The following is a 12,801-nucleotide window of genomic DNA, read 5'->3' as shown; positions in this document are numbered from 1 at the left end:
CTTTAGCAGGTGTTCACTGGGGATCCGATCCAAAAACTCTGACAATGTTGTACAAGAGTATTGTTAGAAGTCATTTTGACTACAGTTCATTGGCATACATGAATGCTAATGTAAGTCACCTTAGGAAGCTAGATATCATTCAAAATAAAGCACTGAGAATTATAACAGGAGCAATGTGCTCAACTCCAATAAATGCAATGGAAGCTGAAAGTGGCATAATACCTCTAAAATTACGGCGATTGCAAATTGCTAATAACTTTAGTCTAAAATTGTTGGCTACTGGCAATACATTTGTACTGAATAGGATTTTACCTCATGAAGAACTCCCTCAGAGTTTGCTAAGTAAAGTTAATAATATTGATGCTGCACAATTTGTATGTGAACATAACTTCCCAGAATTGTTGTATATAGTATTAAATCTAAAAACTATTTGTAAAAATATACATACCTCTTATCTCTTTTTACCGATTTATAGCATAGATTACAAATGTTTAACCCATGATTTAAATGCCATAATCAGTACAGATAGAATTAGTAATAAATATGAATTTTTGGATTCTGTAAATGATCCGCTAATAAATAATGCTTATAAATTGTATACTGATGATGGGTCAAAGGATACAAATAATGTAGCTTCAGCTTATTATGATCCTCAGTATGTAGTATTTATACAGCTGAATGTTATGCAATTTATAAAGCATTGTTACATGTGCAGAATTTAAATAGTTTAGAATTTTTAATTGTTTCTGATAGTCTAAGTTGTTTATCAGCTTTAGAGAATATGTATATTAAATATAGCTCAAATTATATTTTATTTGATATTAAGAAAATACTATTAGACCTTAAAAGTAAAGGCAAAATTGTTAAATTTAAATGGGTACCTTCTCATTGCGGTATTCTAGGAAATGAGGTCGCAGATAGAGCTGCTCGAGGAACATATGATGAGGATCATACAGAACTAAAAATTCCTTTCACGGACTTCCGAGAAAAGTTAAAAAGCGACCTAAGAATATTGTGGCACAATTGTTGGAAGCTTAACAGCAGAGAAAAAGGAAAGTGGTACACTGAAATTCAAGACTCCCCGCCGCTTTCACCGTGGTATTTATTATAAACATCCATATGCAGAAAATAGAAACTTTATAACCACAATCAATAGATTAAGATTTGGACATTGTCGTTATAATAAATTAATTCCGTTTATATTCTCAAATAAGTAAGATGTATAGTATTCAAAAATAACTGTTTAACTTTTATATATACATATTTAATAATAATCCTGTATCAACTAAATTATATCCAATATGTTTGAGTAAGAATAAATATTTTCCGAATCAGTTTATAAGTGGGTGTTTTTCACAAAAAATGACCCTAGCAAAATCGGACTGTCTCACAACTTTAACCATTTTTATTTTTACTTTCTTATATAGGACATGTAAAAGTGAAATTTCATACGACCTAGGTAAATGTTTTAAAACAGAATTAAATTATAAAGGGTCATAAAAAGCGGATGTTTATTTTTATATTAAAAAAAAAGTAAAATAGGAGATGCAGATTTCGTGTGTCCCACAGTACTCTCGGAGACTTCAAATACATCTCATTTGTAGAATATTGGTCTTTGAGTATGTTTAAGTGTTTGAACATAGTCTCTGTATGTCTTAAAGTGTCTTTTCAAGTTTATATGTGTTAAACTTATGGTTATTTTAAAAATATAACTATTTTAATACTGTCCTACGAAAACCTTAGTACCGGAAAATCCCGTTTCGTCACGGTGAATTTGATATTTTACATAAGACTAAATCTACTAATTTGTGTATTTTCTTCCTTTCTGGCAAAATTGTGATAGTTTTTGATACCGTCATTGTTGTTTTTAACGTCAGTTGGAACAAAAACTGAGACGAAAGTGTTGGTGTCTTCGGCGTCCAGAAAAAGTTTTCTGGATAGTGACAGTATTTAAAAGGTAAATAAACTCGTATTCTTTACTTTATCATATTGCTTATAAAACATAAACTAACCTTTATTATATATATATATTAATAAAGCTAAAAACAAGTTAATTTAACAAAATATTAGTTATTTTTAATTTTAAAACTTTCGTGGGATGTAAACGTCACCTCCTGTGCGTCATGTGACATACTATCGGAACAAAATCGTGACGAACTTGAATTGTAAAGCTTAGTATACCGTGAAATATTTTAAAATTTTAATTTAATTATTAATTAAAATTTTTAGTTTTATTTCAATTAAAATACAGAAATTACATAGGATGTTAGAAACTATTCGCAAACGATATTAGGGAACGTACCCATATTACGTGACCCGTTTAGGGGGGGGGGGGGGCGGAGTCTTTAAAATACTACGGTCAGTCACGGGAGGGAGGGGGGAGGTTCAGCTTTTTGTCACGTAGTCGATTTTAATGAGAGAAATCTCGTATTTTTTTCGACCTATATTCGAATATAGGGCGGTGTTTAGCGCTTTGTAAACTCACAGTTGGTGCATGGTGGTGCAGTGGACAACCTGTCTCGCGTGCGACCTCTGCGGATTCTATCCAGGAGGCTACAAGAAGTTTTACGTGTTTTGGAAGAAAGCGTGGAGTGGTTAGACGTCGAGACCATCGACGAACAAGAAATAGCCAAGACTGAAGAAACTTTTGATATGACTGCCCCCTTAATCAACGATGTATCCAAGTGGATTGATGCTGGCAATGTATTTGTTGAAGACGTATGAGATGAATATTAATGTGATTAAACAGAAAATAATTGTTGTGTTCGTAAATTAAGTTACTGTAAGTTACATACTGTATAGCAATATGTTTTCACAAATGTTGTTCTTTTTCATCTATATATATATAATACAACTTAGTCGATAAAATGTGCGTGCCGATAAAACTTAAAAAGGAGTCCCGACACGATAAAGGGACTTATGTGGTGTGATAGCCCTTTATCCCTCCTCGAACAAGAAAGTTCCCGTTTTAATCTAAAGGGCATGTTTTAAAAGATATAAGGAACTTTCCAACCCTACAACTTGGAAATTAAGTATAGTGGCGCCATCTGTTATCGAATATTTGAACTTCATTCAGGACAACGATTGTTTGGGTTGCATTTCCAAAAGCGTTGCGAGCAATTGTAGCATGTGTAGTAGTGACACGAAATTTAAAATTCCAATTTCAATAAAGTCTTAAATTTAATTTGTTGCTATAATAAAGTTATTAAATTTTGTGTATTTATACATTTAGGACAGCCAGTATTTATACCTAGAATACCTCTGATCTCTTCGGAATTGCCATTTCAATTTAAAAGACTGCAGTTTCCAGTAAAATTAGCCTTTAGTTTTACAATTAACAAAGCGCAAGGACAAACTTTAAAATATTGTGGCATTAACCTCAAAGAATCCTGCTTCTCTCATGGTCAGCTATATGTAGCTTGCTCAAGAGTAGGAAATCCGAAAAATTTATGTATATATACACCGGACAATAAAATGAAAAATGTTGTTTATAAACAAGTACTGTAAATAATGAGAAAACGTTTTCAATGAACTTTTTTCTTACTTTTTACGTCATAGTTTATTTTTTTATTTCGACTCTACCACGTCATCTCATATCAACTCCCGGGCGAAGCCGGGTTTTTTAGCTAGTATAAAATAAAAGTAAATAAGTTAAGTTAAATGTCTTGTGTGTCTCTGCGCAGAACACAAGGTTAATTGTAGCAAGGCGTAGTGGGATGTGGGTGAGGACACTGCGCAGCACGCATATTACCTTAAGCCGCCAAGATATTTGAATTGAACTATACCAATTTAAAGATGGCACAATTTAAATAAATCTCTTAAACCTATTTAATGTAAATTACTGCTGTTGTAAGTCATTAGTACATTAAATTCATAATGACGTCCATGACTGAATTCACTAACATTTAGCGATTTTGTAAACTTAAAAATAGTAAGTCAATAGTGAAATCTACAGATATCTGCCTAGATCGTATCCCTCAAGATGGTGGAGTCAGCTTTCCTAATCAGAGACTGATTCCACTTCACTTTATCTTCAACATCTTTGTTTGTGTCTTGAAACTCGTACTCTTTTAGCATTACATCTAGCAAATCTACAGATTGTATGGAATAATATTTCTATACCTTTAAGGAAGCCTCTATTCTTGGAGTTGTTCAAAATGTCGCTGTATTCAGAGTCGATATCAGCTCGTGAGTCAGGACCGATCAGTAGATCCAATGAGTTAGTCAATTTATGTTCCGTCCTGAAATAACACAACAAATATTAATAAAACAAAAATTATTGTTTAATGAAAAACCAATTCTAAACTTCTTGGACAAATAAAATTACATTTTTTTTATATTACAACGTGGCAAACGAGCAAACAGCCACATGAATTCGCCAAAATGGCGAAGCGACTGCTGCACATAGACATTCGCAATTGCAGATGCGTTGCCTACCCTCAACCGACGAAGGACAAAAAGAGAATATTTAACCTTCCAATCTTTTCCTCCATCAAATTCACCTTCCCTTCCCATCCTTTCCTAATAGGAAAAGGGTGGGAAGGGAAAGAGAACTAAAATTAGGTCTTAGGCAATCTCTTATCTGCACCAGTGAATAAGGCATTGAGTTTCTGAGCTGTGTGTTTGTTTGTATGTATGTATAGAGATATGGTACTTGTGGTTGAGATGGTGGGAGTGGTGTCGCGGTGGTGGTGCGGGGCGCGCTGCTGCCACATCTGCAAGTTGTGAGGCTGCTCCATGCGGAAGGCGCGCTCAATCTCGCCTTTACGCTCCCACACCTCCTTGAAGAATGGCGTGTAGAATGCAGCTGGAATATACAAATGGTTTATTGATTACTATTTATATAACTTCATTCAAAATACAAGTTAAATCTATATTATATATATAAAAGAAAGTCGTGTTAGTTACACCATTTATAACTCAAGAACGGCTGAGTCGATTTGACTGAAAATTGTGGGCAGGTAGCTTAGAACCAGGAAAAGGGCATAGGATAATTTTTACCCCGTTTTCTATTTTTTTTTATTCCGCGCGGACGGAGTCGCGGGTAAAAGCTAGTATATATATAAAAGAAAGTCGTGCTAGTTATTGCTATTTATAACTCAAGAACGGCTGAATCGATTTGACTGAAAATTGGTGGACAGGTAGCTTACAACCAGGAAACGGACATAGGATAGTTTTTACCCCGTTTTCTATTTTTTATTACGCGCGGACGGAGTCGCGGGTAAAAGCTAGTTAGAATTAAAGATTTTTATTCTAAAAATTTAGTTAGTGACATTTTTCCTTTTAAATCATTCTCAATCAGAATTTCCGAAGTAGAAGTTGAAGGTTTTCCAACACACAAGAAAATTACTTTGAAAATGTTTCAAACAATTAAGACATGTTTATTTATGTTTTTTGCTGTATGACAACCAATATACCTAATGGCTGGCTCAGTCAATAAAATAAATAAATAATAATGTTTTACAAATTAAGAAAATACATATTACCAACCGCAATCACGGCAATACGGCTGCAGTAATTATGATCATTTAAAACATCTTTTCTTGTGTCACTTTTAGCCACATATTGGACGTGTAATGGAAAACTATGGACCATTTCATCTATTAATGGATTTTTAGCAATATCAATATGTGGAACAGCATTTTTCTTTAACAGTGTTTTCTTTTTCTTGAAATATTTTGCATGAAAATGCTTGCCGCAAATGTATTTTAATTGATTCAATTTTTCTATAGGCACGTCAATCAAGTTTTCAGTTACCAGTCGCCGCTACCCATTGTTGCAGCTAAAAAGAAAACTATGTTAAAATTTTTAATAGTTACCTGGTGATAATTATAATACTATAGTAATATGGTGATAATTAATAATTTATTTATTCTTTGTTAGTTTATTTAATATATATATATATGTATTTATATACCTATATATTAATAAAGTATAATATATTAATATATATTTAATATATATAGGTATAAAACACAATTATCGATAAAACTTACACAACACTATTCTTTACATATCAATAAGGTTAAGCATTATTTTACTCGAAAAACCAACTGTTTAATGAAAATTATGATTTACAGTTATTTTACGCGGTTATATATATTATATTCTATACTTACCGATCTTCGTCTAGAGGAAATCTTGTCATGAATATCCTTTTTTGGCCGTCCATTCGACAAGTTTTTACTCCACATATTTCGCACTTTTTCTTTTTGATACCACTCATTTTTGACTTTAAAATTGTCTTGAGTACTTTCTAGACGATCACTACATCCAAAAATATAGCAAATAATTAGATTTTTATAAGAAAAGAGCACAAATCCGACTTCTCAGCTACACACATAGCAAAATAAAAACCATGGTGTTATAACTTAGTACAAATGTAAGCAGTTACAACCCGACCAATTTTAGTACGTATTGAAGCATATTGATTAAGATCTATTTTACGTAACTATTATATTTGGTCGGTTAATGTAACCGTAACACATCGTGAGATGGCGCTTTGCCAAATTCATTTATGTTTAATAAAATAAAATTATTTAATTATTTTAAACAATACTAAGCAGATGCATAAAAATTATTTTTAAATGCAAAATAATTTTAGAAACAAAAAAATATATAATTTTCATGGAAAATTTATATATTTTTGGTCTTCTACTTTATTTTGTCCATGGTTTGTAATTTGTTTATGACGTATTAATGTCTGCTTACCAAAAAACTGTTTTGTTTCGTTTTTCTCTTGGAGTAAATGCGTGTGCAAAAAATTTTACGTGGATTTTTAACGACGACCCGGCTAGTTTCCCTGACTTTGACTATTCTGCTTATCACTTTGGACACGACAAAACTTTGGAAACCGACAGCTTCGTTTATTCCGAAAGACCCTTGCAATTTCATTTGGACTCCTGTTTTGTGCAAAAAATATCAGAATTTTACCATGTCTGCTGCCAAAAGATGCTGTGTCCCGAATTGCAATAAGTCACGTAAGTTATTTTGGTAATTTTTAATACTATAAAATGTTGATATTTTAACTTGCAATTATTGTTAATTGATATAACCCCATGACATTAATTCTGTTTATTATTTCAAAGTAATCTTCAATGAAATAATCTTTTATAAGATCTTTTTTATGTATTTATGTATTTTACCACTGATAGACAAATATAACAAACCAAACCAATGGTGCTACACCTGGAAGAAAAACTGTTGTTATTACGTTTAATATAGTTCTTACTTAGTTGGTTATATACTATCCATACTCTCTGTCTGTCTCGCTTTCACTCAAAAACTACTAAACCCATTTAAATGAAATTTAGTACACATATAGTCTAGTGCTTGAGAAAGGACATAGCCTATTTTTAATTGAAAAAAAGTTTTGTAAAGGATTGATAGGTATTTGTTTAAGGGCTTCAACATGAGCTAAGCCGTGGGCGAAAAGCTAGTATATACATAGTTGGTTGTAGTGTTGATCAAAAGTAAAGTGTTTATTTATTCAATTTTTACCATTCAACGGTGGTAGGGCCATGCAACAGTGTTCACTGTTGCACGAATGTGTAGGTCCGTTCGAATGAGTACCACGATCTTACAGAAGACCGGCGTAAAGTAGAACACTAGTACACTTCTGCGTTTCGTCTGGTGAGTGAGGTAGCTTGGGCCTACTTTATTTAAAGATGGCAACGCATTTAAAACTCTACGGGAGTTGCAAATGTCCATGGGTGGCGAACAACATCAGGTGAACCGCCAGTTCACTTTCCACTACTTTATATAAAAAAGTTAAAAATTGTAGGCCATTCTTTTGAAGACTATTTTTACATGGATGTATTCTTTATTACAGGTGGAGAGGGAAATATTTTGCATTTATTTCCGAATCCTGATCCTGAAAACTTGGACAGATTTTTAGTATGGGCAAAAGCAGTCAGCAGGTGGTGACATTTTATTGTTAGATGAACAGACTGTTTTTAGGTGCAGAAGAATTTGCCATCATCACTTTGAGCCGCAATATGAAACACGGAGCAATAGGCTTAGTCCAGCTGCAGTACCCACCCTTTATTTGCAAGGTAATGCATATAATAAAATTAAAAAAAATCTATTGTTTTTAAGTTTTAGTAAATACAACCTGATAGATAAGTTTTTTTAGAGGATTGTATGTAATCACTCATATAAAGTATGATATACAGTGTTAACTCCATGTAACGTCATTCGATTTAACGTCAAACTCGGACACTAACAGAGTGTTTAAATAAGATTGTTTTTAATGAACATACATCTACTAACACTAGTCTGAAATAAACTTTTCTGATGTTTCTACTCTTCATTTAACAACTCTCTATAACGCCATAAAATGCACAGTCCCTTCATTGATGTTACATGGAGTTTACACTGTATATTAATAATACATATAAAGTATGATCTTATCTACTGGCTACTACTACTTAACTAATGTAAATTTCAGCTTTCCAGTCACGACAACCTTTGGAAGATATATCTAATCGGTCAAATACTCCAAATTCAATGCAGCCGGCTCCATCAACTTCAACTTCACAGACTGCTACTAGTGTAATGGAGACATGTGCAACTGTGAAAGGTTTAAAATTTTTTTGTACATAATAATTCCTTATTGTTGTGTGTATAAAATGCTTAAATTAATTTTCAATACTTGCATAAACATTCACTCGGCTATGATCACTAAGTTGATATCAAAAAGCTCAATATATCAATATTACTGGAAATAATAGTATTTTCCTTTTTTGTAAGTTAATTAATTGTTTTATTTTACTATTTTACAGATAATGCCCAAAGAAAAATTGTTAACAATTTCAATTCTCATCTTGCAGCTTTGGGAAATAAAATAAAAAAATTACAAAATGCAAAAGATTCTGCAATGACAAGACTTAAAAAAGCGCTAAGATTGTCTGAAAATATTACTTTACAAAAAGCCTTAAAAAAATTTACCACTACTGCTGCAGTATTAACCTTTAACTATGGACGCGCGGTCTGACAGACCGCTCTCGTTTCTGAAAATTGTATTTACCCTACTTCCCCTCACTCCTCGCTCTTGTGACGTTTAGTAGCTTCGACTTTAGTGGCGAAACGACTGTGAAGAAGAGAAGTTGTATCGCTGGCTGCAATTTGGCTGAGAAATTTTGTTTTAAATTTCGCCTGCGGTCTGTGAGACCGCGAGTCCACGTTTTCAATACAAACATTTATTGACTGCGATTATATTTTTTATAGGATATAAGCAAAAAAAATATCAAAAAACATAAAACCGAGTACTTCTGCGGCTAAACTAACTTCAAGGTCAACGTGGGACGGCCCAACAGATGTCAAAAAAAAAAAACGCATTGACGATCCTTCATTTGAAGATGAAATTAATCAAATGCTTTTCGAGTCAGATCAATCCGAAGATGAAAACAACGTTGCCGTTTGTTTAGTATTTGCTGTAGACATCAAACCTGAAATTATTCACTACTATAACTCCACTAAAGGAGGAGTAGACGAGACTGACAAGAAATGTTCTATATATAGCAGTAGCCGTAGAACAAGAAGGTGGCCTATGGTCATTTTCTATAGGATACTGGACTTGTGTGCAGTGAATGCTCACATTCTACATAATCAGCATCAGCGAAAAGCAATAGAAAGAAGGAATTTTATTATGAAATTAGCCTCCTTGGTCGTACCACAAATGCAAAGATGTGAAATCCATTTAAACCTTAAATTTGCCAAAGGAATTGCATATGACATTGAAGCGCGTTTTAGGAGCAGATCTGCCTATTGCGGAGCCCCCTACTTTAGAAATCGAGTATTCGAAACGAAAGACCTACCGAATCTGTCCACCTAAACTAAAGAGGAAGACTAACTACACTTGTGTTGGCTGTAAAAAAGCTATATGCCTTCAGTGTTCTAAGCCTTTGTAAAATGACTGTCAAAAATTTTACTGCTATTGGACCTTTGTCAGAATGTTTATGTTTCAAGTTTAGAAGTTGATTTTTTGTTTTTTATGTTTGGTATAGTATATACTTACAGATTAATGTGGTTTTTTTTTCAAGAAGTTATTTTTTTTTAAGTTGTAGTCTTTAATTTGATCTAAGGCAATTAATCTTTTAATTTGATAATCTTTAGGTACGTCAAAAATAAAAAAATTAAATAAAATGGCAGTTTTCTTAAAAATATTAGTTATAAGTTATAGCAGTCCGTGAGACCTCGCGTCCATGGTAGTGTTACAATATTTTGAGTCCGTATATTGTACGACCCGATAATGCACAACATTCATGTACAAACAAACAAAGGTTTGTTTGTACATGAATTATTGGGCCGTACATTATCAGGTCGTGCATTATCGTGGCTGTACATTATCCAGACCGTACCGATATTGTACAGCCACGATAATGTACGGCCTGATAATTGGCGACCACTGGTCACGGAATATTAGGCCGTGGATTACTTGTACACGAATTATTTGGCTGTACATTAACGGTACGGGGGTGATATTGCACGGCCCGATAATTCATGACCACTTCCCTGATTGGTCAGCTCACCTGGTCTCTTATTGGTCAACAGATTATTCTGTCATTTATGGTTTGTGCCTCGTTTAGATTGGGATGAAGAAAAGAAATTTTGTTGCCACTATAACAAAAAATGTAACACAAATTATAACAAATACTTAAAAAATAATAAATTTCATTTAACGCAGTTTGATAGAATTTGGTTAGGAATTACACACTGTAAATTACTTAAATAATGTTTATTATTAAACTAATAAATTGATTGAACAACAACGTCAAATAATAAAATTAAAATTCCATCTCGTGCACATATTTTCTCTACTGTTTTAAATATATCTTCCTTATAGAATCAACCTAATAGTGCAACAACCTCTTTCGATCCTCAAGAAGATAGATCCCATTCACAACACTCCACCTCAATTTAAGACTGCACTAAATTTCTGAAGCAAGAATACCAATCTTTTAACTCACATATCGATGTAATAAATAAACGGCACACCAAATATATTGATTTGATTTTATTTCATTAAAAATTACAGTGTCAACGTAACAATTTCTAAATATAAAAAATATGAAAAATGCAAAGGTTGAAATAACACCACATCACCACCTTTAGGATCGCCGAAGAGAAGTAGCTTCATCGTTTCACACAACTTCATTACCTCCTGCAGGTTCTGAATTTTCCCGAGATGAGTGCTCCGTCTACTGTTCTACGAGGATGTTTAAAGAATCTTTCATGCGGAATAGCATTAATAATGGTGCACAATAATGATCTGATGGAACTGCTGGTAAAACATGTTGATTGGTAATCTCAGAGTATACATACTCCTTAGATAACTTTGACCTACTACATTGTACCGTCCTCCAAGGGTTAAGGGTGGCCTTATTCTCTGGGTCCCTACACCCTAACTAGGTGAGAAAAGAAACTCCGGTGGTAGCAAAAGATGTTTAATATTACCAAACACTCAGCGGTAGGCACATAAAATTTATAAGGTCGTGGGGTAACGTGCTATCAGTCTATGATTCCGCGGCGTTTATCACTCCCCCTGCTATGGCTGAATTCCGATGGAGTCGCCCAGCGACAGATGAGCGGCGGCAGACCACAGAACGGCAGGATGGGAGGTGTAGGTTAGGTGTGATAAAAACTAATAATGTCTACTAAAAAGAAAAAACCAACCACGAAATGTTTACAAAAAAAATTTAAAAACATTTTATGATTCATGCAAATATTTCTAAAAAAAATAAAAGTCGCCCAACATAGTTAATTTAAACAAAATGACAGCACGTCTCCAAGTTTGATAACAGCTTTCACATTACAGTCCACTTACCAGAGTTGTCTTTTTCCATTACTAAAAGATACATCTTATCAGATATTTCTCGATTATTTGATCCATTTGGGTGGTTACAGCGTTAGCAACTTGAAGTGGACTGACTATCGTACCAGGGGCGTAAAATTATCGTGCATGGATCGAAATTATCGTATTTTTTAGGATAATGTCTATTATAGATAAATTAATCATATAAATTGTAATATTGATATGCATGCAAGTACTTTACAGTTTATCTTTTTTAAACCACCGCTGTCAAATCAACAGAACACTGAAAATATACGATACATATGAAGTGTGAACATAATCGAAATATCGACATATCGAACTTATATTCTCTTGTTCGCATTGGTAGATGCTATACTAACCAATAAGAAAGCGTGTACAGCAGGCGCTGGATAAAGTTACAGTATTGGCAGTGGTGAAACTTAGTAGAGCGGATCGTAAGGACCAATAGGAATAAAGAACTTGTATTTCCCGGTATTTTCTCAAGATTTTATTGGACAAAATAAAATCATGCTACTGCGGTTTGGACTATCAACGCATGAGTGAAATAATATAACTGTTTTGCATTCCAACAAAACAGGTATTATGTGTTGAATAAAACACACAGCGTTGATATGAAGAAAGCTGTTGTGAATAGCCTTAATTCTCATTTGTCTATGATTAAACTTACCGATATGTCCATGGTTTTATACTTATCTCGTTCTCTCACCAGCGTGCGCACTCTTTTATACTCGGAGGGCGCTGTCATAGTTGTCAAATTCATAGTGTCTTCAGATCACCAGCAAGAGTATTGCTGCAACGCTGTGTGTTTTATTCAACACATAATACCTGTTTTGTTGGAATGCAAAACAGTTATATTATGTGTTTTTCTAAAACACACAGCGTTGATATGAAGACCTGTTTGGTATCTGCTGGTGGTAACACAAATGCTATGATGAATAAAAAGTATTAAAACACTGGTATAATTA

The 12,801-nt window shown here is 33.5% G+C and overlaps 1 protein-coding gene and 1 long non-coding RNA gene across 5 annotated transcripts; one reads left to right on the top strand and one right to left on the bottom strand.

Annotated features, from left to right (window-relative positions):
- Positions 1-4,057: 4,057 nt before the first annotated feature.
- Positions 4,058-6,352, bottom strand: LOC123723228. 4 transcript variants are annotated; one of them, XR_006756681.1, is made up of 3 exons: positions 6,120-6,352; positions 4,655-4,807; positions 4,058-4,241 (listed from the first exon to the last, which is right to left on the bottom strand). XR_006756681.1 is itself a non-coding variant. In XM_045685811.1 (3 exons), the coding sequence occupies exons 1-3, from the start codon at positions 5,593-5,595 to the stop codon at positions 4,225-4,227; spliced, it is 279 nt and encodes a 92-aa protein (XP_045541767.1). In that variant the 5' UTR covers positions 5,596-5,774; the 3' UTR covers positions 4,058-4,224. The 4 variants fall into 4 exon arrangements, 3 of the variants coding, with proteins under 3 accessions (XP_045541767.1, XP_045541768.1, XP_045541766.1); XM_045685811.1 differs by lacking the exon at positions 6,120-6,352 and adding an exon at positions 5,487-5,774; XM_045685812.1 differs by lacking the exon at positions 6,120-6,352 and adding an exon at positions 5,491-5,774.
- Positions 6,353-6,946: 594 nt separating this feature from the next.
- On the top strand, positions 6,947-9,949 carry LOC123723241. The gene is made up of 4 exons (XR_006756694.1): positions 6,947-6,980; positions 7,832-8,054; positions 8,450-8,581; positions 8,784-9,949. It is a non-coding gene; the product is annotated as an uncharacterized LOC123723241 (long non-coding RNA).
- The last annotated feature ends 2,852 nt before the right edge of the window (positions 9,950-12,801 follow it).

Source organism: Papilio machaon, chromosome W (genome assembly GCF_912999745.1).
Source record: "Papilio machaon chromosome W, ilPapMach1.1, whole genome shotgun sequence".
Lineage (NCBI taxonomy): Eukaryota > Metazoa > Arthropoda > Insecta > Lepidoptera > Papilionidae > Papilio > Papilio machaon.
This window is presented reverse-complemented; position numbering and strand designations above follow the sequence as displayed.